The sequence below is a fragment of the Staurois parvus genome, unplaced genomic scaffold (genome assembly GCF_062004578.1).
Source record: "Staurois parvus isolate SC_StPar_1 unplaced genomic scaffold, SC_StPar_1.0 ptg000283l, whole genome shotgun sequence".
NCBI lineage: Eukaryota > Metazoa > Chordata > Amphibia > Anura > Ranidae > Staurois > Staurois parvus.
The window spans coordinates 1,094,235-1,120,659 of NW_028318079.1; the positions used below are offsets into that span (position 1 = coordinate 1,094,235).

Sequence of the window (26,425 nt, forward strand, 5' to 3'; positions counted from 1 at the left end):
CCCACTTTTTTTTGGGGGGGGGGGTAAAATGGGGGAGAATTCAAATGTTGTGAGGTTTTTATTCTTGTCTGTGAGCCTATTGGGTACAATTTCTTTCCTTTCCTCCCTTCCTGTCCTTGAGACACACATATAAGAAATGAGGGGAGTGGTTGTCAGTGGGACAGAAATGCCTGAGCAGTAAGTTCTAACCCATCCTTGGTTCTAAAAAATATTTCTTTTTTGACTGTTCCTGACAGGAAATAAGGATAAATCTCTCCAAAAGGTACACAGAAAACAAAAGAACCTGACAATGACTCCAATCTTTTGCTCTAACTAGAAGTAAAAAAAGGTTTTAATATAACTTATTTAAAAAGAGTATATAGTTCTGTGCTCTACTGTAATTTAAAAAACAATAAATAATTACCATATTTTCCTAAAAAGCTCATAAATAAATAATAACATATTTCCTTATATAATGCTATTGATTTCATGTTAGATAATCTAGTTGAAGGAGATAAAGACATTTTTTTATACTTTATATATAGATATATTTTGTATTTTTTTTATCAGGTCTCATTGGATTAAAAAAAAAAATTGTTTCTGTTTTTCTAAACTTTATTTTTTTCCACACATGGAAACAAACAGATGCTGACAGAGCCCAAAAACATGGCATGGATGAATTTATCTCCTCAAACCCGTGCAACTTTGACCACGCTACCCTGTTTGAGATGCTTCAGCGACTCACACTGGACCACAGACTTAACGACTCCTATTCCTGCTTGGTAAGCTGCTGTGTCTGGTGTATTTTGTAGCAATGTGTCTTTTTTGTAAATATAATTGGGGTTGATTTTTTTTATGCTGAGTAAATTAGGTTCAGTTGACCATGTTCCTTTACATATACAGGTCAAAATAAAAGGGTCATTTAACTCCAAGACCCAACTAACAACATATACTTGTTTCCTCTCCTTCCACTCCATTTGGCCACCAGGTGAAATACCTAACATTTCTGGGTATAGGTGAGCATGTCACTTGCTCCACCTTATCCATAAGACTCCTAATGATTGGCCCAGCTCAGTCACATGGAACTGTGGAAGAGGTCCAATGTTATGTGTAAGCTTCAGCAAATCAGTTTCTGGCTTTCTGCACATACAGAACACTGAAATGAACAGTTTTTACTCTTTGAGTAAATTAATTATATTGTTCCTGCCTTATTGAACAGTCAAATTGGGACCATTTCACAGTCTAAACCAGTGTTTTTCAATCAGGGTGCTATCCATGGCAAAAGGATAGAAACCTCTCACTGTGCTAACCCCAGTATACAGAGAGGAGAGAGAACACAGCCAGGACCTCCTCCTCCCGGCTCACTCCTCCTCTCTGCTAATATCTATACTCCTGTCGGCAATACAGAATGCAGTGTAGGACACCAGCCCACGTCCTGCCAACCAATTACATCATTGGTTGCTAAGGACAGGTCAGGCAGCCCACCCAGCTTAATGTATTGCCGACGGGAGTTTAGATAGCGGCAAAGAGGAGGAGAGAACTGGGAGGTCTGGGCTGTGCTCTCGCTACTTTCTGTATACTGGAGGGAGAAACTCTGATGACTCCTGGGGCTAAATCTAAAATATACTGTCAGACTCATTAATCCAAATGCGTGGAGGCATCTCAGAGCAGAGAAACTCATACACTCCAGATCAGATTGACAAAACCGCAAAATAAAGCAGCTGGCAAATATGCAGAGCCTCAACAGATCAGACTGTATAGGGTCTCCTCCCCATGCTACTGAAGGTGGGGGAGGGTTGGAGGGAGAACACAGCTCCCACCATCACCCAGCTCTCATTCCTTCTTTGCTGCTGTCAGGAGAGGAGATGGGGGGTATTTTTGCTATGAGAGGGAGGATGGGGTGCTGGGATTTGTGCTAGGCAAAGGGATTGAGGAAGGGAGTTTTTGCTACAAGATGGAATTGGGGGGATTTGTATTAGCAGGGTGCTTATGGGTGGAGAGGATTTACAAGCAGTGTAAAAATGTGCTACCTTTTGTAGTCTTAATGGCACCCCCACGCATCCAGCAAATGTGGGAAAATCCCTCCAAAAGATGTCACAGACATGATTAAAAATAATTTAAGGCCTAGAACTTTCACTGTTAAAGTGTATCTAAAACCAAAAACTAAATGTAATATATTGCAGCTAGTCAGTCCTTAGATGTAGTGGCTGCATTTGTTTTCATTTTTTTCAGGCTAAATACGTTTTCTGTAAGTACAGAAGAATATGCATTGATTATATAATCAATGCATATTCTTCTGTACTTACAGAAAACGTATTTATTATTATTGTTCAGGATTTATATAGCACCAACAGTTTGCACAGTGCTTTACAAAATGAAGTCAGACATTACAGTTACAATACTGTTCAATAAAAGAGAAGTCAGAGGGTCCTGCGTATTAGAGCTTTCAATCTAAAAGTAAGGGTCAAGTGATACAAAAGGTAATACTTGTGGGGGATGAGTTGATGGAGAAAGAAGTTTAGTTGTCAGCTGGTGGCAGGATAGGCTTTTCTCAAGAGATGGGTTTTCAGGGATTTCCTAAAGGTGGACAGAGTAGGAGATAGACAGATTGGGGTTAGGAGTTCCAAAGGATGGGAGAGGCTTCGGAGAAGTCCTGGAGGTGAGCATGTGAGGAGGTGATGAAGGAGCTAGCTCCATATACTGCATAATGGTGAAGGAGAGGTGGTTTAGTCTAAATCAGGAGAGCAGCCTAAGGGAATAACCCGCTCAAAAGAATGAGCATTGGCACCCTAGGAAAAAAGCCTATAAAAATTAAACTAATGTAGTCACCACATCTAAGGACTGGTATTCTGTAACATATTCAAATTTGGTTTTAGTTTAACTTTAAATGAGAAGATACCTCCTCCGTAAAACCTTGTGCTTTTCAGAATTCCTTATTTTTTACTATGCTTTAAGGTACACTCAGTGGTCATTTCTTTAAGTTTTCCCGTATCAACTGTTTTAATTCCCAAGATACCAGTTTGTTTACCAAGGTCCTGACCTGTTATTGAATAATTAAATACAAACCTACATTTTACTATGAAGGATTTGGAAAAATACAAAATCCTTCTTAAGGGGATTTATCCACACAATAACTAGAGATTACAGTGAGACCTCGATGTTGGGTGGGTATGTAAGCATGGCTATTATTCAAGACACCTTTTTAACTCTACCCTTTAATTTGCCTCTGGAGGTATATACTTTGCTTACTGACCATTTGTAATCAATACTAAGAGCAATAGCTATCAATTATGAGTAGGTTAAAAGTAAGTTAAAACCATAACTGCAGTTTGTATTGGAAATCTATAATGATATAATTAAATCAAGCTCCGTCGCAGAATGCTGATGTCCAGAATTCTCATAGCAGCCATCTGTCAAGTCATATACTGACAGGCAAATAAAGTGAAAGCAAAATGTTAACTATAAGAGCAAAATATATTATGGTGCTATCGGAAAGGAATAAACACTGTAGGGTTGATTTACTAAAGGAGTTCAAACTGTTCACTTAACGGTGTGACATTTTGCTGCACTTCGTGTGTTAACGTTAATCATTCAATTATGTACAAGTAAAAAAATCCTGCTTTTATTTTGTTTGTTTTTTTCTTTTTTTTTTTCTCTTAATTAGTTTCCACTTATTGAAAGTAATGGCAGCTTATTTACTAAGCTTATTGAACATTCATTTTGCTAAATGAACAGTTTCTTCTATAGGAAGTCACAGTGGGCATTTTTTATGAAAGGTTCTTAACCACCAAAGAATAGAATCCTTTCTCCTTTCTAAGCAAAAATTTTTTATTTATTTTTTTTATTCTCAAGTATTTCATTTGCATCTAAACTTTTCATCTTATTGCTCATCCCACTGTATTGGGACATTTTCAATTATATGAGCAAGGACTATTCCTGGGTTTTTTTTGTTTGTATTTTTAGTCTCCCTTCCAGATGATCACATATTCAAAGTGAGCACAGCCTCTTTACTAAGTTCAATAAACATTAATTTTGCCAAGCGAACAGTTTCTTCCTCTAAAGGAAATCCACCACATTGGGTCAGATATTTCCTCTCACTTCCTGTTTTGGCTGTGATACAGGAAGTGAAATCTCCACATTGGGACACAGATGTCAAAAAACTTGAAAATGAAAGAAAAAGTGTTGCCTTTAGTTCTGCTTTAACCATTTCCATACCGTGCAATTTTACACCTTCCTGCCCAGGCCATTTTTCACATTTCAGCACTCTCACACTTTGAATGACAATTGCGCGGTCATACAACATTGTACCCAAACTAAAATTTTATCATTTTCTTCACACAACTAGAGCTTTCTTTTGGTGGTATTTAATCACCGCTGGGGTTTTTATTTTTTGCTAAATTAACAAAAAAAGACCAAAAATTTTGAAAAAAACACACGTTTTTCTTTGTTTCTGTTATAAAAGTTTACAAATAAATAATTGTTCTTCATAAATTTAGGCCGAGATGTATTCTGCTACATGTCTTTGGTGAAAATAACCCAAATTAGGATGTATTATTTAGTTTGTAGGAAAGTTATAGAGTTCACAAACTATGGTATAGATCTGAATATTGATCAATCCTGAAGTACTGACAGCCAATCTAATTTCTTGAGGTCCAAGAATGTCAGAATAGTACAGATATCCCCCAAATGACCCCTTTTTGCAGAGTAGACAGTCCGATGTACTTCATAAGAGGCATAGCGCATTTTTTGAAGTTGTATTTTTTTTCTCATAATTTTACTATGACCAAAGTAGTACAATGTTACATAGTAACATTGTACTACTTTGGGGAAGTGATAAGTATTTTTTTTTTTTCTTACACAATTTGCTTATAGCAAAGAATTACTTTGCTATAAGCAAGCATTTACCTGAATGAAAATCGATTCATTCAGGGTTTTTTTTTTTTTTTTTCTTGCTTAGCTGTGATTTGGTCACAGCTAATCACATGACATGTGCATGTGATTAGCTGTGACCATTCACAGCTAGGCACTAGTATACAATGGATGGCATGAATGAAGCCATCCATTGTATACAACTGTCATGTGACCTGCTGTGATTGGTCACAGCAGGTCACATGGTACCAGCAACGGGGGCCGGTACTCAGATCTGTCATCGGCCGTGTCCGAGGTACACAGCCGGTGACAGATCGCGCCGCTGCGCGGCTCTGCATTAGCGCAAACTGCGCGTGTGCGGGAGCACGCCAAATGGCGTGTACCCGGAATGCCGAAGCACTTTTGAAGCCGCCAAACGGCCATTGGCCGGGCGGCTAATGGTTAAAGAACTGAGAATTGCTTTTATATTCCGTATCTTCCAATCAGATTTTCACCTTTGTTTTCACTGCACTCACAAAACGTATATGAGAAAATGGCAGTGATGGCCAACAAGGGAAGTTGTCTTTTCATACACTGGTAGGCAATACCCATGATTGCTGGGATATGGGGATAGCCAATAAACAATGGCGGAGATCAATAAATCAATAGTACAAGGGAGTTTATGTATAAATTGTGCAGTTAGAAAAGTATCAGTGATCCTGATTGGTTGCTATGGGCAAATAGAAATTTTGCTCTTAGCATACTTTTCATATATAAGTCCCATAGGGGTCACTGCTCAGTACTCATCTAGCATTGTTCCTAGATGTCATTATGAAATATTTTGGTCAATTCAAAGGAAAGTCGCTACGTATGTCTATCTGTAAGAATTTTGTTAATCTGTTCTTTTGTAGGGTTGGTTCAGTCCTGGTCAGGTGTTTGTCCTGGATGAATACTGTGCGCGCTACGGAGTGAGAGGCTGCCATCGACACCTTTGTTATCTAGCCGATTTACTGGAAAGAGCAGAAAATGGAGCCATGGTTGACCCAACTTTGCTCCATTATAGCTTCGCCTTCTGCGCATCACATGTACATGGCAACAGGTAAATTAACTATACATTCAATGTAGATTGGTATTTATGACAAATGTTGACATTTTTTAAATGTCTTGCATTTGAAGCCTAACTTCAGCCATTTTTTTGTTAGTTTTAGATAGATAACTAAATAAAGTAATGTCAAGTTAAAAAAGTTTTGTTTCAGTTTTAGATTAGAGTGGGGAAGGATTGGTGTTGTAAATATTATTAAATAATAATTTAATAATAATAATAATTATTATTATTATTATTATTATGGAAACAGGAAGCATAGGCGTAGAACACATCTTCTTCAAGAAATTTTCAGTTTCTTACTACAATTGGAACCACTGTCTGTTTTTACTACTATGCAGAGACCCGCTATAGAGATTTTCCTTCACTTTCTTCCCCAGTGACAATGGTTTCACCAGACAGGAAATGAGACTGATCTGCATCAGGGACACAAACAGAAATAAAATCTAGGATCAAGCATAGAAGCGACATTCCACTTGTAAAAGTCCAGAATAAGATTTTATTTGCCTGATTATAAGAGATCCAATTTTTTTGTCAAACAATATTTGTGCAACAGTTTATTAAGCATGTTTTGTAAAAATAAATACACAAGTTAATTTTAGGGCAAACGCAACATATTACCCAATTTGTTTTGTAAAATTGAAAAGATAAGGTTGCGCCGAGCAAATAGATGTCCAACATGCCAAGCTTTAAAATTGTGTGTGCCCACAAAAGGATGAACTTTGATGCCATATATTTTCCAGGGGCAACACTTTAAAAGTCCCTACAGGTCATCTCTTTAGAGTTAACCATAGATAATGTTCCTAGTATTATTGCTTTCAATCTAATGTTCACAGCGATAGTAACATATGTAGCTCAAGTGATTTTGTCATATGAAGGAGCCCCCAATGACTGTGTCTACAATCATGTGTGCGTGTACTTGGGGGTGGGGCTCAAAAAAATTTTTATGGGATGAGATTCTTAGTGCTTAAGTGTAACTTTATTCTTTCACACTTTTTTCAATATAACTTTCAAGTGTTACTAAACCCACAACATTAAAGCAGCCTGTATATGCAATAAAGAATACTTATTATTCTCACTGTGGAACCTAAGGGGTTAATCCTCTGCATTGTGTAAAAAGGCTGTTTTATCCTGTTTTCTCTGCCCCTCCTCATGTTCAAATGTCCATGTCTTATCTCCTGATGAGACAGACTGAGCTGTAGCCACATGCATATGCTCAGTTTAGTGTGTATTGCTACAGAGGTTGTTTTTTTTCTTGGGAGAGTGCATGTGATCAGCACAATCTGCACTGTCCACACAGAGGGTCAGGGTTTTGCAACCTCCTAGAGTGAAAAGAAAACTCCTCCTACAAGCTTTAACCAGTGCTCTGCTGGACACTGATAGAAGTCACAAGACTGCTCTAACTGCTGATGAGAAAAGGTATTTAGCAGTTTATATTTACTAAAATTATTGCACTTCCATGTTCTGTGTACTGTGGGAGACCAGATATAGTGAATGCAGGGTCCTGGGTTTCGTAACACTTTAACTATATCTTATAGGGGACAAGAAGTCCACTATGTGATATAAGCGCTTTTTTGATTGCTTCTCTGTAGCAGGTCTCACCTACCTTCCTTTGAAGCAAACAGAGCTCAGATCACACTCTAGAATGACACCAGCAAAAGGAAGTAACATTATACACATCGCTTCTGTGTTCTTTACAGTTAGGAGTGATCAGTGAATCTATGTTCACTGATCTCGCTCCCCTCCATCCGGTGAAACCCACTGTGCAGGTGCTGGTCCCACAGAAGGGACATCGGAGCCTAGAAACATGGTGGGGGTCATGTGTGAGTGTAGGAGGGGGGTTAAGGGGCACAGTTCTGGGGTTGAAATAAAGCGAAAAACGGCTGTACAACCACATAATTTAATTCATCAAAAAGCCAACAGTTGGTTTGTGGAGTTTACACACATTCCTGGCTGCTGTAACAGCTGAGAGTGTGTGTAAAATCCTCCACTGCCACCGACATATGACATACGTCAGTGGCAGTAGAAGGATTAAAAAGATTTTTAAGTATTTTACTGGATTCATTGATATAAAACCTGACAAATTATATTTAATATATTTATGTTGTGGTCCTGGAAATATTTATTATTATATATCTCCATGGCCCTGAAAATGGGGAACCCTTGCAGCCTCTAAAACACAATGGCTTTCCCTTAATACGTACACATAAAACATTCTTCTGGATTTACAAGTGTAGTGATGGTTTTTCAGTTTCATCTTGTATTCATACTTCCTTAAGGACTGTCTAGAAAAGTCCTAGGACAGGGGTCCCCAAACTGCAGTCTGAGGGCTGTATGTGGCCCTCTGCTTGCCTTCATCTGACCCTTGGGGCACCACTCCTTCCACTGATACCTGGCATTGTTCCTCCCATTGACACAAATAATGAGACACTATTCCTTCCACCGACACCAGAGATGGGGAACGAATTCTCCCACTGTTACCAATAATGGGGCCCTATTCCTCCTACTGACACCAGTGATGTAATTGGCCCTTTTGGCATGGTCTACTCCCGCCAATGCTAGGGCATTTTTTACCCCCACTGGTCACAGTCCGGCCCCCATAAAGTTTGAAGGGTAGTAAACTGGCCCTTTGTTTTGAAATTTTGGAGACCCCTGTCCTGGGAGGAATGGAGCTGCCAGGCTACATTAATATAAAAATTTAGAACTGTACAAAATACATTGAGCAATCCAGCGCTCCTCACCACTGGAACATTTTTGAGAATAAAAATCTGACAGGAACTTTAGCCTTCTCTTACTCTACTATTGAAAAACATTTTTTTGTGCCTGTGTTGCTTTTGGAGAGTTCCACTCACTTCCTGTTTTGGTAACTGGTGTCAGTAGAACAGGAAGTACGATGAAATCTTTACCAGATCAGAAATTCAGATGGTAGTAAAAACCTCACAGGGGTTCCAACCCTGCCCAGCTCTATCCAAAATTTAGAAAAAATAGTTTTGGCAGGATACATTCTTTAGAATTTCCATCAGGGTTTTATATCTGTCTTTGATCCCAATGAGGAGATATTCCCTGACTTCCTGTCTTTTTGAAAAGAAATGTAAAGAGCAGTTGTCATTAGGACAGGAAGGCACAAACGTCAATATAAACATTGTCAGAAGTTCTAAATCTTCCCCAAAGAAAACTGAGCAAACCACAGTAATTCAGAAAGTATATTTCATTGGTCTTTAATTCATCATTCCCTGAAATGTGTCAAACAAGTCACACATTCTTTACAATGGGATGTCCTTTGATACTTAGAGACTGTCATCAGACCATTCATTTTATCAACAATCTTCTCATAAAATTATATGTGCATTTAATATATAGCTTTCATGTAAAAGTCCTCCTTGTGTAGACTTTCAAGAACTTTGAGTCCCGGTTCACACTGATGTGAATCTTATGAGGATGACATGTGATCCGAAAGGTATAAATTCATATGTCATCTGAAAATACATTGCTTTCTATGAAGGCTGTTCACCTCTATTTTGATCTGGTTAACAAAAGGGTCCTGTGTGAGTTTAGTGTAGGTGTAGTGAAAATTTTTTCTCCATCCCCTCAGATATTGCATTATATTCACACCTGTCTAAACACAAATCGTACTGCAAAATCGCATCAATTCACACCACATCAGTGTGAACCTAGCCTTAGACCGCTGTTGGGTGCTGCCATCTTGGATGTGATGTCAACAACCCCAGTACATTCAGAGGTAGTATTTCCATTTTCTCCTCCCACAGCAGGCACATAAAAGATTATGTAGTAATTTAAAGAAAAGTGCAGTGGAGCTGGGCCAGCATACAGTTATTAGACACTCCCACAAGAGGAGAGGGCTAAGATGTCCAAGGAGGAAGGAGACTCTGCTAGGGATCTGACTCTTCCTGGAGTAGTTCAATTTGCAAGCAAGTTCAGAGGGACATTGGAAGCCAATAAATATTGTTTACAGGAAAGAAAAGTGCTACAAATATGCATTTAATATACTTGTTTTTTTTGTGATTTTACCTGCAAATGTTTATGTTGGTGACAGGTCCTCTTTAAATGCTTCTGAATGGGTTCAGAGTTGTTCTTACTATACATGGTATATTAAAATAGACTATGCATACTATACTATAGTTGCAAGTTACAAGTTCTAATAAAACAAATCAACAGCTCTGCTTTGTACTCCCTACTAGCTTAATAAAAGCCCTTTAACTCCTGCAAGGGGTTAAGTAGCAGTAAAGTCACTGAGCCCTATGGCACACAACTAGGGATTTGTACGGTTGTTGAAGCAATAACACAGTTCACATAATGTACACACATAGACTTTCCTTGCCCTTAAGGTAAGTAAAGGACTTTCTTTAATTAACAGGCACAATGAACTTCCAGTGTCTGGTGCCTGGGGGCTTAGCCAATAAATAGACCTCATCTCAGTTACTACAATAGGACTCAGGCTGAACCTCTTACTTGGAATACACAACACAAAGAGAACCCTTCTACAAACATAGTTGCAATTTCTTTAGCCTGGTCTAAGCTGGGGATGGATTTTGGATGGCAGTCAGGCTTTAGGACTTGGTGAACCCCATAATAATCTTGTTTCTTCCCATAACAATCATGGACATACAATCTCTTTCTACTTTGTAGTATTTTACCAGCAGAAGCCCACTAAGCTTTTTTTTTTTTAAAAGGGACAGTTAAAATAAGTCTGGAACATTTTTGTGATAAATGCCTTGCTGTGAAAGATACACTAAAAATGCCCAGTTTTCCAAGATGGGCTTTTTTATATACTAGGGAAGGGGTTTTGTGTTTGCCTGGATATGGGCTTTAATTTAAATGTATTTCCGGACAAATAGCAACTCCCTCCCATCCATTCACAGACTAAAATAATGAAATACATCTAAACCAGCCTTTTACTTACCTGAGTTTGATGGCCGCATCCCTCATCATTGCCTGTTCAGATTGTAAAGACCAGTGGTCCAAGACTGTTCCATTGACAGCTGTAGAATTGTACTTTCCCCATCACATTATGTCCTGTGACAATAGCAACAAGGACAGATGAAGAGGGTGAATCTCCCCAGTGGGGACACAGGCAGGGGGTTTAACTCTTCCACTCTTTATCCACAACAATAAAAGGTTTTGACTTTATATTTCAGTTATTAGGCCAGCACATTAGTTGCCTTTCCATAGCAAACAGGTAACATTGTTTGTATGTAGTGATTTCAGCAGCTCTTACTTAAAAAAAATCTTGTGCCCTTTCATTAGATCACCTTTTAAATGTGTCTGTCTTTGCAAACATATCTTAAGAAACCACTCTTGCGTGCATAACCTTAGAATTGCTGGAGGCACATTACAAACCGGTAAATGAAAGTAATCTAGTGGAAAAGCCCAAGGAGTTGTTCACTTCCACTGGGTTTTCTTTTTTGTTTTTCTTTTTAAACATAATCCTTCTTTTCCCCAACCGCTTGAGCGGCAGGGATCCTTCTCTGTCCATAGTTCCCATCAGTGTGTAATAGAGGTTTTATTATTCATTCATCTACACCTCTATGTATTAGAAAGATGACATTGCTGTCCACACGTACTATGCTGTTGATGCATTTGAGGTCCCTTTAACCACTTGCCTACAGGGCACTTATACCCCCTTCCTGCCCTGGCCAATTTTCAGCTTCGGACACTGTCTCACTTTGAATGAGAATTGCGCGGTCATGCAACATTGTATCCATATGACATTTTATCTTTTTTTTTCACACAAATAGAGCTTTTGCTCGGTGGTATTTAATCACCATTGGGTGTTTTATTTTTTGCGCTATAAACAAAAATAGAGCAAAAAATTTAAAAAAAAAGTTTTTCTTTGTTTCTATTATACAATTTTGCAAACAGGTATTTTTTCTCCTTCACTGATGTGCGTTGATGAGGCTACACTGATAGGCAGCACTGATGGGCACTGATAGGCAGCACTGATGGGCACTGATAGGCAACACTGATGGGCACTGGTAGGTGGCACTGATGGCACTGATAGGTGGCACTAATGAGATGGCACTGATGGGGCGGCACTGATGACGCTTCACTGATATGCAACAATGATGGGCACTGATAGGCGGCACTGATGGGAACTGCTGGGCACTGACTGGCGGCACTGCTGGGCACTGTCTGGCAACACTGCTGGGCACTGATGGGTGGCACTGATGGACAGCACTGATGGGGGGCACTGCTGTGCACTGGTGGATGGCACTACTAGGCACTGTGGGCACAGGTGGGTGGCACTGCTGGGCACTGGTGGGTGGCACTACTAGGCACTGTGGGCACAGGTGGGCGGCACTGCTGGGCACTGATGCTTGTAAACGTGTGTATACATGTCTAGACATTTTTAGGCTCATAAAGCACTTAAAAATTTATTCTGGTCATTGAAATGAAATAATGCTGAAGTACTTGATACACCTAGCATTAGCACATGTTTAAACGCATTTATATGCATCACACTTTTTTTTGCCAAAATGCAGCTGCTACTGGAAGCTCTGGCAGTGTTTTTTTTTTAATCTGCCTCTAAATGCCTCTAAACACCTATGTGTGCAGAAAAGAAAATGCCCGACACCCCTAACAGCAGCATTAAAAACATCCAGTGTACATGAGGCCTAAATCCTGCAAATAACACTCACCCCTGTCTGTGGATGGATAGGTCAGTCCTCCACTGTATCTATGGAGGAAGCCAAGATTGTCACCCATTGCTGCTCTCCAATGGGCAACAACTATGTCCATATCTCTTCATTTCTCTGGGCAGGGAAGTTAGTAGATTACAGGAGATAGCTAGGAACGAAGATATTTTTTGGAAAACTAATGCAGCCACCACATCTAATGACTGTAAGCTGCAATATATTACATTAGTGTTCTTGGGTTCAGTTATCCTTTACATTGTTTTTTCTTTTCACCAGTCTTGCATGGTGATAATATTTTTTAAACCATTCCTACTCATGTCTTTTTATTTGTGTCTTGTCTTTTTAAATTCTGATTTTCTTTTGTATGCCTTAATTGTTCTTTATTTTTCTTTATGCTTTCTTGTTATGTTATTCTTGCATGCTTTCTACTTTATCTCCTTTTATTAACTTTATATGTGCTGGTGCTTTTCCATTGCATGTATGCTCCGCACAACGCATTCACCACAGCCCACTAATGCCAGAATTACTTGGTGGCTCACAGCAAAATGCTGAGAGTGAGGGAGGCAAAGTGCCTAGCCCTTCTGGGATTGAACCTGAGAATAAGAGAGATTCTAAAAGGGATTCTAAAAAAAGAAAAGATTCCAAATCTCAGCCAAATCCTGAACCTAAAAGGTAAGGTTTATATTGGAAAAATGTCTACCCCAAGTCCACCCAGTAGTTTTAAACTATCATCTTTGATATCTTGATGTGCCACCTTCCTTTGTGTTTGTTACGAGTTGTAGATGCTCCCTCATACCTCATATCAAATGTTTACAGCCTTATTCAATAAAAAGATCTTGATTCCTAAATGATAACGCATGAATATGGAACCTAGTAGAATTCATTTTGTTTGGACCAATGTAAGTATGCATGTGCCATACCTAGCCGATCCCCCTGCAAACTGGAAATTACTGTATTATGCAGTGCTGCTACAGTGTGGGTCCCGTGCCAAACAGCTGCCCTGCTGGTTAATGAATACAGGAGCTTATTTGCTTGGGGCAGGTGCCATGCAGATGTGTGTAGAAAAACTAGGAAAGAGAAACAGCGCCTCCGACTAAGTGTAGTAGTTTATTAGCTCTCATAAAAACAAAGATAATATGCACTCACCTTGTGTAATCCAAAAAGCAGCACGTAATGTAATTCTGCTAGATGGCAGCCTTTCCTCAGCCCAGGCATGTCCTTATGCAAATAGCCTTGTTCCGAGAACCAGTAGGGCTACTGTGGACCGCATGGAGATCGTCAGGGTGGAAGCAGGGTATCAGAATGGTGTGATGACATCAGAGAAGGTGTGACAACATGTATTAGGGCATTCCTGCCTCTTTTTCAAGCCTGCCTAATACTTAGACTTCAAAATAAATAGGCTCCAGGCCAGGGGCAGACTGACAACTCATGGGACCCCCGGGCAATAGGGGATCATGGGGCCCCTGTGTCCTTGCCCAAACTCAAAAAAGCCTATGAAAAAGGTACCAGGGGCATCTCATGGGGCCCCCTACTGACCCCAGGCCCTCGGGCAGTACCCGAGTTTCCAAATGGTCAATCCGCCTCTGCTCCATTCCCCATTTTGGAGGAGATAAAATTGGTGCCGTCATATTGATGGGCCTTAAGGGCATCATAGCGTAGACAAAATGATTGGAAATTTAGGGCGCCATTCAGAAAATGCTTTGTATTTTCTCAATGTATGCAAAGTGTTCTTTGATTGCATGAGGTGGAAAGATGAGGATGTGATGTCACAGTCTTCACCCCGTCCATTGGGCAGCACAGTGGCTAAATGGTTAGCACTTCCGCCTGGCAGTACTAGGGCCGTTGGTTCGAATCTCAGCCACGGCACCACCTGCGTGGAGTTTGCATGTTCTTCCTGTGCCTGTGTGGGTTTCCTCTGGATACTCTGGTTTCCTCCTACACCCCAAAGACATGCTGGTAGGTTAATTGGCTCCTGTCTAAATTGGCCCTAATATGTGTATGAATGTAAGTTAGGGACCTTAGATTGTACACCCCTTGAGGGTTAGGGACTGATGTGAATGTACAATATATATATGTAAAGCACTGCATAAATTGACGGCGCTATATAAGTACCTTAAAAAAATTCATAGCACACTTTACATTCATTTTATACAAAGCATGGAAAAGAGTTCACACTTTACACTAGAGCGCTCAGAACTCATCACATAACCATGTATCACATATTCTTGTTCAACTGAGACTGGAAAGTGCAGCCCTCCCTCAGATGGGTGGAATCCAACATTGTGCAAAACATAAAAAACAAAAAAGAGCGCAAATATCTAGTGCATTATTCTTAACATTTTATTATAACAATTATATAAAATATACTCACAAACTAAGTGAGCTAAAAGCATAAATCACACTGGAGAGTCCGTTCTCCACCCTTGCCTGGAGATGGGATGACATGAACCACTGATGCATTTCAGGGACCCTATCCCCTTCCTCAGAGCTATGGCTCTAAAAGGAGGCAGAAAACACAGTAAGAAATAATTTTCTGAAAAATAGATTACAGGGCCATCCAAATGAATGTAAAGACAGAACAATTGTTTACCTTCATGTGTTCCCTGCATTAAGGTAAAAAATGTTCCAGTGTTTACATTGCCTCCTCACCCTCCTTATTCTTACCTGAGCCCTCTTTCAATCCAGCACTGTGCCCATCTGCATTAGCACTAGTCTCTCTCTGTCCTCACAGGACACAGAGGAAGCAGCGGGAGCCACGGCTGCTGATGATGTCAGTCGCATCCTGTGAGGAGGGGGTGGGGTCAAGCTGTACTGTGTATGTCAATAGACACACACAGCCTGGTTTGGGAGCAAGCCCACAGGTGTGCTACCACAGGAAGAAGCTTGCCATGGTAGTGCACACAGAAAAGAAGGAGCCCAGAGAGCCAGCGGGGGACCCCAGAAGAGGAGGTTCAGGGTCGCTCTGTGCAATACCATTACTCAGAGAAGGTAAGTATAAACCTGTTTGTTTAAAAAAAAAAAGCCTTTACAACCTCTATAAGTAGTGAATGTGTATGGATTATCTTTGGAGAATAAGGATATAATTTTGTGTCATTTCAAGATATAAATTAGTGTCTCTGACTATTCTCAGCCTGAAATGGCAGATAACAGAAAAACAATGAGGTTGATTTACTAAAATTGGAGAGTACAAAATCTGGTGCAGCTGTACATGATAGCCAATCGGCTTCTAACTTCAGCTTGTTCAATTAAGCTTTGACAAAAAAACTGGAAGCTGATTGTTTTCTTTGCACAGCTGCACCAGATTTTGCACTCTCCAGTCTTAGTAAATCAACCCCTCTGTTTTATACCATGTAAATGTTATGCATTATACTGTAGTTTATTCACACAATTAATATCTAATCCTATGCAACTCGGTGTGATTTAGATTGTAAGTAGACTTCTATTTATTTTTAATGTGCCGAAACAATGTTTCCAGTGGATTAGCTTGATAGTTCAGAAGACTGATGGTTCCAGGCAGTGGAAAGTTGGCCAATTCACTCACAAGACTTCATTTCCATATGCATGGCTGTGTATTCATTCTGTTTTTAACACTAGATGTTGATTTACTTTTACATGGCCATAAAAGAACCAGTAGTTTAGTTTTCTGTGAAATGAGGCTGGCTGTCAGTCAGAATCTGCCACTCTGGTAATGAAGGTCAAGCACAACGAGAAATCCACATGGCTATCAATCTCTCTTATTTGAAAGAGACGTTGATGGTGGAGTTAAGGTGGGTTGTCTGTTTGGATCGTGTATGTGGAAGGTCAGGCGGTTAGACATAAGTAGCTTGCAGTCAGTGAGAAAGTGCGGAGAGGATGCGATTCAGATGTTGTGGGACAGCCTGAAGGAGAGGACTGACAGCATGACATGTCATCATAGGCAGGCGGCTGGATTGCTGCTGTCCAGGGTGCTGTTCTGTGCACAGCCTTGGCACTGCATCTTTGATCAGCACTTGCGAAGAAGAAGACCGTGTCCTGGCTGACCCCTGGCCTTGCTCTGACCTTTGTGGAATGTTAAATCAAATAGTCCATCGAGGTGATCAGGCTGATAGCTTTTATCATGACCTCAGCTTTGCCAGTACACATAGTCACAAGGTCTGGATTAATAGGTGCTGGAATAAAAAGGGAGAAGCTGCACATTGCAGGCACGTTTTTTTGATTTACTAAAACTTGAGAGAGCAATATCTGGCGCAGCTGTGCATGGTAGCCAATGAGCTTCAAACTTCAGCTTGTTCAATGAAGCTTTGATGAAAAAAATCTAGAAACCTGGTCTCTATGCAAAGCCGCACCAGATTTTGCACTTCCCTGTTTTAGCAAAGCAGCCCCAATGTGTATGAAAGTTATAATTTGTGAAAATTTTCATTTTTAACCACTTGAGCCTCGGAAGGTTTACCCCCTTCATGACCAGGCCATTTTTAGCTATTACTTTAACTTAATATTTTATACTTTCTGCTATAAAACAAATCCAATAAAAAAAAAATTTAAAATAAAGTTTCTTCAGAAATTTAGGCCAAAGTATATTCTGTTACATGACTTTGGTAAAAAAAAATCTTAGTAAGTGTGTACAGATTGGTTTGTGTAAAAGTTATAGCGTCTACAAACTATATACTGTAAATAATGGAATTTTTTTTATATTAGTAATGGCGGTGATTAGAGACTTATAGTGGGACTGTGATAGTGCAGCAGGCAATCTGACACTAACTGGGGGGAACTGACAAACTGACACTGACATCACCAGTGACAGTAATACTGTGATTAGTGCTAGTAATATACACTGTCACCGTACTAATGACACTGGCTGGGAAGGGGTTAACATTTAGGGGCAATTAAAGGGTTAACTGTGTGCCTAACAATGTTTACTACATGTAAAGTGTACTGATTTTACTAAGCAATGTGCTGGTTTCTACTCCCAGAAAGAAATAAACTGGCACATCGCTGCTGTCTGTAGAGAGCCCTGTGTTGTATACCATCACAGGGCTCTCTTCTGTCATTTCTTCAGCCGATCAGCAGGTCCTGGTCATATGTCATTAGCCAGGACCCACTGATTGGCTTGTGCTGCAGCAAATGGCAGAAAGTCGCGACATACAGGAACATTACGCACTGTGGCAGGTTGGTAAGCGGTTAGCGATGTTCCTTTAATTTTTTAAACTTGGGGTCAATTCGATGTTCATTTTCAAAAGCAGCAACAAGAAAATTTAAAGGATCAGGATGGAAAATTTTTCTCAAATTTCTAATTTCTTTTGAAAACTTCCATTCACTCCAAAATTGAATGTTAAGGGCAAACGTTTTTTTAATATACTTTCGAAAGACATTCGTTATGTCACTGAGTGTGCTGATAACAATATTCGTACATATGTTCATATGAACGTTTGTTCCAAAATCTACTAGTGTATGGCCAGCATAAGGAATCATATTAGTGCTTATGGGTAACAGCTGCAGTTTACTATATTTTTTTTCAGTTGTAAGAACTACAGTGTGCTTAGGATCTTTACAATCTGATAAAAAATAAAATGGAGCTTCTAGTAGTTTCTGATGCCTAGGGCCAAAAGAATGTATTGAGCTAAATGGTTTAGTACAGTCTCTCAGAGCGACCCTTGAAATGATTTCAGGTCTCAGTGGAATCTTGCTAAAACCAATTTATTTATTTTATAATTGATAATTTAATTTTATTTATTTTATTATTGGTGAGTGAGTAGGAAAAATGCACCTTACATTGGTAACCAGTGATCACTGGTGTCATGCAGCTGGCTCTGCCAAGTGGTGTTGGCCCTGGAACTATGCAGGCACCATCAAATGGTGGTCGGGGTAATCAGCCACAATTCTGGGAACTGCTCACAACCTTTGGAGGAACCCCAGTGTTCCATGGAACCCCAGTTGAGAATGGCTGGTTTACTATATATAAGTACCCAACTGGCATTTGTTTTTAAGCTGTTTCCAATACTGAAATGAACTCAGGCTACAGAGTCTGCCCATGTTGATCCTGCAACTCTTGTTCTCTCAAGTTACTCCCATATGCAGTCACCACAGTGTCTGAGAGTGCTCCCTTTTAGGCAAACATGAGAAAAACTTCAAAGCAAGTAGACAGACAATGGTCTTCATGCCCTTACATTTAAGATAAAGAGTCAGGAATTCTTTCATTGTGTTCATGCACTTCATCAACTTTTAAGCAGCCCATAGCTTACTCGATTTTCTTTGGGTGGAAGGAAAGAAAATAGTGATGATGAGGTAATGCCTCCCAAAGTGCTATTGTATTTTGGCAGGGGGGGGGGGGGTTGGTTTTGGGGAGCCTGAGAGGCTGGTAGTAACCCAAGTCAATCCATTGATTGACTTGGGTAAAATCAGCCTGCCCATGCATGGATCGAAACTCAGCCGGTCCTTGTTGACCAGGCTGAATTTCAATCCATTTATGACCAGCTTTAGATCACAGTACAGCTCCTGACAATGCATTTATCTTACCTTCTCCCTAGAAGTCCAGTATTATCTGTGTGCAGACATCATGCAGAACAATATTTCCTTTTGGATTAAGATGCTGTTCCTTAGAAGGCACAGTCATATCAATTCTAGTACTTGCATATTGATATTTATATGTTGGTTAGTAAAGGGGTTGCAATGCCCCTGATATGGCTCCCAGTTTTGTTCTGGTGGGGCAAATAGGCATTTCATTTTGCAAGGGAATTTTACCTTATCTTAGTGAATGTGGTGAAAATTCACTTTGAAAAGAATACCCAATCATGACCAAGGAAACTAACATAGTATTTTTTCCTTTATATGATTGGATGATGGATATCATCAGCAGTTCACCTCATTCACTAATCTAAGGACAAATTCTCTTGCAAAGTGAACAGCTTATTCACCTTTAGTAAATCAACCCCAGTGAGTCAAATGATCTTCAATAGAAATCCTAAAATACTGACTAATTAATGAGTCAAATGAAAGAACATTTTCCGCCCTCTGGATAAATTGTGGAACCAATGCATGTTATATTCCTTACTTTGTTATGCTCTTTGTGCTTGTTTACTGTCTTATATCAAGACTTCTATTATAGCTGATGCTTGAATCTGGAACAGAACAGTAAACTTGACTTCAGGATAACAGCACAGTGGCTTAATGGTTAGCACTTCTGCCTTGCGGCACTGTAAAGTGTGGGGTAAATTATCAGCACTATATACATACATGTACTGCTAATATCATTCATGAGTGAGCGAAGTCTAAGAATTACATACCAGAAGTAAACTGGTTTATCCTGAAGATATATAAATACAAAAAATGTTTTGTGATCCTTTCCCAAAAATTAGTAGATTGCACTATTGTGTACCATACTTGGCTTATCTTAGCAGATGCCAATTACAGACCTTGTCATGTGCTGATGTGGTCATATTCCCAGAGTGTTTTGTGAACAATAAACACACATTATGATGTATCTTTAACCATTTTTCAGTTTTGGGTGGAGTAGGAAATGGCTAGAACCCCCGCAGGCTGTAGGGAAGAACGGTATATTGAATAAGCAGTCTGGCCACATCCCTGCTCAATGCCTCCCTTTAGCTCTGCAGGTGGCTTGCAAATTCCTGCTTCTGTCACTGCTGGAAGCTGAAGGTTCTGAAGTCAGGTGGTGATATTACCTGAACTTCATAGAAGTGCTCTGGGAGGAGTTTCTCTAGAGGCTTAACATTAAAAATAAAAATGTGCATGGAGGTGGGCTTTAAAGTGGTTGTAAACTGTTATATAGACCCACTGAACTGACTGGCCTCAGGTGATAAACAGGTTAAATAAAACGTTGTACATAACTTGTACCTGTTTATTTGCAGCCCAGCCTCCTAAAGCAGACATTTTACACAGCTTTTCTGAGCTTTAGGAAGCAGAGGGCGTGGATCTGACATAACACACTGCACATCATAGAGCAGGGAGTTGAGTGTAAGCTGTGACCTGAGTGGGGGGAAAAGGACAAACCCCCTTCTACACAGTCTCACAGGGAAATATGCAGAGCTGAGGCTGTCAATCACCTGTTATGTGCTGGAGGGGAGGGGGTGGTGTTTGGTGGGGCTGTCCCCCAGAATTCTGTGTTGTTGGCTTTACCTGCCAGAAGTGACTCACACTATAGAGGGATATTCTTTGTTGATTTTTTTATTTCAGAGGTTTAATTATTACTTTTCCTTAATCTGTTATATGTTGTGACTGAAAAATGCACACATAAACCACATATACAAACACAGACAAAGAGCATACTATGCGCCTCCAGTTCTATTTATTTCATGCTATTTTTCTACATTTCATTTGAAAATGGTGTGATGTTGATATATTTGCTTGAACAGGATGAACAGCCTTAAGGGGAAAAGGAACAGTAAAAATAGATGTGGACAGTGTTGTAGGGTGTGGCTTATAGATCTAAACATCGCTGTCTGATCATTTAGTTTGTAATACTATAGTCCTTTTACATTAAACTAGAGAAAATCTGCATTGAAAACTATTAATGTAAACCTGATGAAACAACTATTTTTTTTATAACTTAATTAGACTTTTTTTTCATTTCACTAAACTGTCCCTTGAATTTAACTACGTTATCACAGTGACTGTTGAGTCAAGGTTTGTTTATTAAAAATTATACAATCTAAAATTCGCAATAGGATAGATTTTTTAAATTTTGTATGAAAAGCATTTTGTTTGAAAAGTTCATAATTTTATTGTCAAAAATTAATCCATGTTATAAATGTCTTTAAAGTTATCTTCCAAGCGGAAATGAAAACTATATATGATCCAATTGGGTACATTATAATATTAATAATTGTATTTTACATAGAACTGGTAGTAAAGTACTCAATCTATATTAATATCAGGCTGTTCCCCTGCACAGCACTGCTTAGACTGAAAAAATGAGGCACAACCCTCTAAGCCAATCAGTTACTTTGCACAGTGCTGTTTGGAATATACATCCAAAGGCAGGAGCGTATGAATGACCCCATTTGTGTGCTGTTGCTACTATATTGTACAGTGGCAAGTCCTGGTGGACCCATTTTTTTTTTGTTTTGCTTATCTCCTGTCAAGTCTGCTGAGAGGTCCTGGACCTAGTTGCGCTGTCTGGATCGCTGGACTGGCTGAGCCAAATTTCCAATCTTTTGACAGTAGTCAAGGCTATAAAAAAATGTTCAAGTGAAAATTAAAAAAAAAACTAAAGCCAATGAAAGTATTTGAATATGCACAGAAAAAAAAGCATTTTTCGTGCAAAAAAACCATTTACTAGTATTTGCCCTGCGTGTTTTTATCTGATTGAAGTAACTCAACTTTTTCTTATTTACTAAGCTGAGTACACATTCATTTTGTTAAGTGATCATTCTCTATCCCTTAGTAAAACACCTACAATATATTTCAATTAGTAGCACTTTTGCGTCTTCAATCATAGACTTATTGGCCTTAGGATTATTGCCTAGGTAAATTCATTTTATTTATTATGAATACATTAGTGTTTGTCCTTTCATAATTAAGTAAAATAAAGCTATAGCTAAAAAAATAAACAAGGTTTTTCTTAGAAAAAATTAATTGGGTGTTTTTAAAGCCCGAAAGTAGTATCTTTTTTATCAACATCTGGAATTAATAAACGATGATTAAATGGGTAAAGAATTCATATTAAGGAAATGTAGTTGAGCAGCTTAACATGATCATAACTAGAGACTCAATAGATATGTAGCCGGCTGATAGTATTTGAAATTTGACAAAACCACTGAAAGCATTATTATTTGTGACACGGCTCAAGATGGGAGATTGTGAGGCGAGTAAAGATGACAGAACTGGTGCTATGCACTGTGACAACAACTTGAAAAGCAGGCAACATGACATCTTTCCTATAGTGCTGCCGAAAATGTCAACTTTGTGAAAGACAGTGAGAAAATGGTTTGCCAAAAATTTGAAAGGTAGATTCAAGAGATGCTTGTCATGTCAGATGTGATCTAATCCACAGCTGTTTGAGACAGGAAGTCCTTGTACTCTTGATGGCTCTCGCTTGGCAGGCCCTTCGAGACATCCATGAGACTTCCAACTTTTAAATGTGGCAGGAGCTGACCTGTGGATAGACATATTTGATGATAATGTATAGATGATATTTTTAGAGATAATTTTAAATGAGCACAAGCATGATTCCTGACGCAACCACAGGTGTGCTGTAAATAAAAAAAAAACACACACATATATATATATCCCCCCCCCCCTTTTAAAAAAAAGACAATTATTGTGTAGTTATGGAGTATTTGAATATAATTATTATTATTAGGAAATTTGCTAGGCACCTATAGTTAAGTTCAGGGAATCATTTATAATATTGCTCTATTTCTTCATTTGTTTAGTCGATTAGTTATGACTAAAAAAAGGCAAAAATTTTTATTACTTTTTTTATTGAGAGATTTGAGGTACACAGTAACAAGCAGTACAAAATCCAGACCTTTGGTGAGTCATGTCAAAAACACATAATAGAAAAATCATAACAATGGAAGACCAGACAAATTAAAGATACCACAATAACTGAGGAATATCCGAAGCAGGACTCAAAATGAATCTGGTTTTATAAGTGTTTCTAAAGGTTCGCCAAGTTATCCTAATTAAATTACAAAACAACTTCAAGGTATTTCTCCTTGAGGGCATCGCCTAAATGGGGAAAAAGGAGCAAGGCCAGTAAAAAAAAAGAAAATAATAGAAAGCAAAAGGAAAAAAGATAAAGAGCAGGAAAGTTGGGGGGAAACCCAGAGGGTAAGAAATGAGGCTTGCTAAACATGTGGCACCACATAGGAGGCGGCTATGGTCTATAAAGATCGATATGGATATAGCTAGCCCATGGACTCCAGACTTTCTGAAACCATTTGGCAGTATGATTAACTATGCTGCAAGGTGTTCATTGAGCATAATTCAAGATACCTTGCATCGGAACATCAACAACCAAGACAGGCACTGTAGGTTTCCTTTAACCTCTTCTCGTCCAGCCCATGGCGACAAATGGCTGGACGGGAGCGTTGCCCGATGCGGGGGGACGTTTCTAAATGTTCCCCCGCATCCGTTGCCTGTGCACGCTCCCAGGGAGCTCGCAGCACTGCAATCTGTGTCCACCAGACACAGCGGAACACAGATCGCTTTATGGGACCATTGTGTGAGGTTCCGATTCATGTGATCAGTGATTGGCCAATCAGTGGTCACACAAACAATAGTAAACAAGACGACACTTCCTGCGAGCTATGGTGAGTTTAGCTGCTAATAGCATAATTCTCCTATTTCACTGTTCAACAGGTAAAAAGTTTTGGGCATAAAATTAGCTAATCTTACATAATTTTGGGGTGCTGAAAACAAAAATGACCCTAAAAAATGTTGATTGGCTCTAGTTTCCATGATATATTCACCCATCTAATGACGTAAGCCATTCAAAATTATGATGCAACTTCAGCTGCATATTGCGCAATTGATACTGGTGACCAATAGAAAATTGCATGTATACTGAGATGATGCAATATTAGCCTTTAATTGCATCACTTCACTGCATAAAAGCTGCAGTATCTGTAGCTGATTGTAGTTTGACAGCGTCTTTACATTTCGTTTTATGCTTATATAGGCTACTCAGTAATGCCTCGAACTTGTGTGAATAAAGCAGATCATTTCTGCTATATCTGCGGTGAAATAACTTTTATCTCACAAAAAAGGAGGATAACAGGAATGATTAAGAAAGCCTACAACTTGTATTTTGGCTGCAAGATAGGAGACCAGGACAAGAGCTGGGCACCACATATATGCTGCAATTCTTGTGGGACGGCACTGGAGCAATGGTTGAATGGAAAAAAGGCATCTATGCCTTTCGCTGTGCCAATGATTTGGAGAGAGCCAACAGATAATGTTAGTAATTGTTACTTTTGTATGGTGCCTCCAATTGTAAAAGGGCTAAATAAGAAGAAAAAGTTATCTGTGCACTATCCAAATATTCCATCGGCAATACGTCCAGTTCCTCATGGAGAGGGGCAACCAATTCCTAAAGCACCAGAATCCTTCGTGGTTGAGTCAAGTGAGGAAGAACCTGAAGCGTGTAGTCACGTGCAGTTGTAAGAGATAGCCCTTTCCTCGAATACAAGAGAAAAGCCAAGAGAAGCAAAACCGACACAAACTGAAGGCAAAACTAGTGAGAATCCTAAGTATTAAAATGATTCAACTTAGCTTATGGCTATAATTTTTCTTGGTAATCCTATGCAATATATTATGCCATTTAGGCTTTGTTATGTAGTCAATATCACTTGCTTTATATTTGTGGAAAGACATCTATCTATATAATTATTGTGCATTATGTAGTCATTACGCCTATAGTAGAAAACTTTCCGTTTACAGAAAAACTAGAGCCAATTGACAAATTTCATTGTTATATTTGAACTCAGAATGTGAAATTCATTAAGAAAGGGATCCTTTTGTTTCCAAAACTGGCAAAAAATAAAAATTTGTTGAACAGTGAATTTTTAGAGTACAATTATAGGCAGAACTCGTTTTTTCATTTTGGATAGAGTAAAGGAGGGCTAAAACCCCTGTCACATTTTTTTTCTGCTATTTGTGTTCCATTGCAGACATTTCCCTTCACTTCCTGTCCCATAGCCAAACAGAAAGTGAGATGAAATCCCTGCAAATTAGGGGAAATTCCTTGGGGACCCCCAGGTCACCAGAACTAGTGTCCCTATTGGAAGATTTCCATTCTATCACTTTTCTGGGGACAACCTAAGATGTGAGATTTTCTTGTATTTACACTTTTTTAAAAACATATTTTATTAGGGTTAAATATACAATAGGACACAGTAAAATAAAAATATTTTAAAGCAGGAGATATTAGATTAGGTCATCAATTGGAAGATCTGTAGAACCTTGTTAAATTTTACATTATTTCAATAACGAGGAAGATCAAATAAAATGACCTATGTTACTCACTGTATTTTTGAACAGCATCCATGGTCTGATCGGGGTAGCGCAGAGGCAATGGTGGCTAGATGACCCCTCTTCTCTTCTCCCTCAAAATGCACCAAGAAGTATAGGAAGTGTTTAAAGTAGAACTCAGATAGAGTAAGAGAGGGTTTTTTTTTACCATCTGTGAGCATTTGGGGGATTTTCCCTCACTTCCTGTCCTATAGCTCTGGATGTTACCAGGGTCACCATAACTAGTGTCCCCATTGGAAAATTTCCCCTCTCTTCGTGTTCTGGGGATATCTCAAAATTTGGGATTTTTATCACTTTCGGTGATAATGGTAAACAGGATAGAGAGGGTGAATCTCCCTGACAATAAAAACCTGACAGGCATTCCAATCCCTTCCTACTCTAGCTAAAACTTAAAAAAATACCTTTAGTTATACTTTATTGGTGGGTCTTTACAATACTTTAACACTTCTTTACCCCTTTAGTAATTCATGCTTAGTCTTTCTAGGTACCAGGTATTGAGGTGAAAGCACTGATGTACTTGTGTCCTTGGTGCAAGGTTTAGGGCCAGTTCACACCACATGCACGCCAGTGCATTTTTTTCTACATCAAAAACGCATGGAAAGTAGGTTAGACGGTTTCCAATGGCATAGTTGACACTATAATAGGGGACTGCATTAGTTTTCTTTTTTCAAGCTTACTTCCCTTTATTTTCACCTGTTGTTCCTGCCGGTAACACACTTGCTATTTTATGGTGATCACACTCACTGACTGCAGTGTATCTATGAAAGCAACACTGTTACTCCAGGCTGTTCTCCTGACTTGGAATACAGAACACCCCTATTTTTCCTCCTCATCATATAAGGGTGTTGTTTTGTAGTTCACAGAAAAGAGCAGA

General features: G+C 39.2%; 1 protein-coding gene across 15 annotated transcripts in view; it reads left to right on the forward strand.

Annotated features, from left to right (window-relative positions):
* Nucleotides 1-26,425, forward strand: part of CADPS (calcium dependent secretion activator) — a 610,020-nt gene that overhangs the window by 397,081 nt on the left and 186,514 nt on the right. For all 15 annotated transcript variants that reach the window (XM_089682020.1, XM_089682023.1, XM_089682021.1 and 12 more), the window contains exons 12-13: nt 625-761; nt 5,739-5,926. In XM_089682020.1, coding sequence (XP_089538146.1) covers nt 625-761; nt 5,739-5,926 — 325 coding nt within the window. The remainder of the gene's footprint in view (nt 1-624; nt 762-5,738; nt 5,927-26,425) is intronic.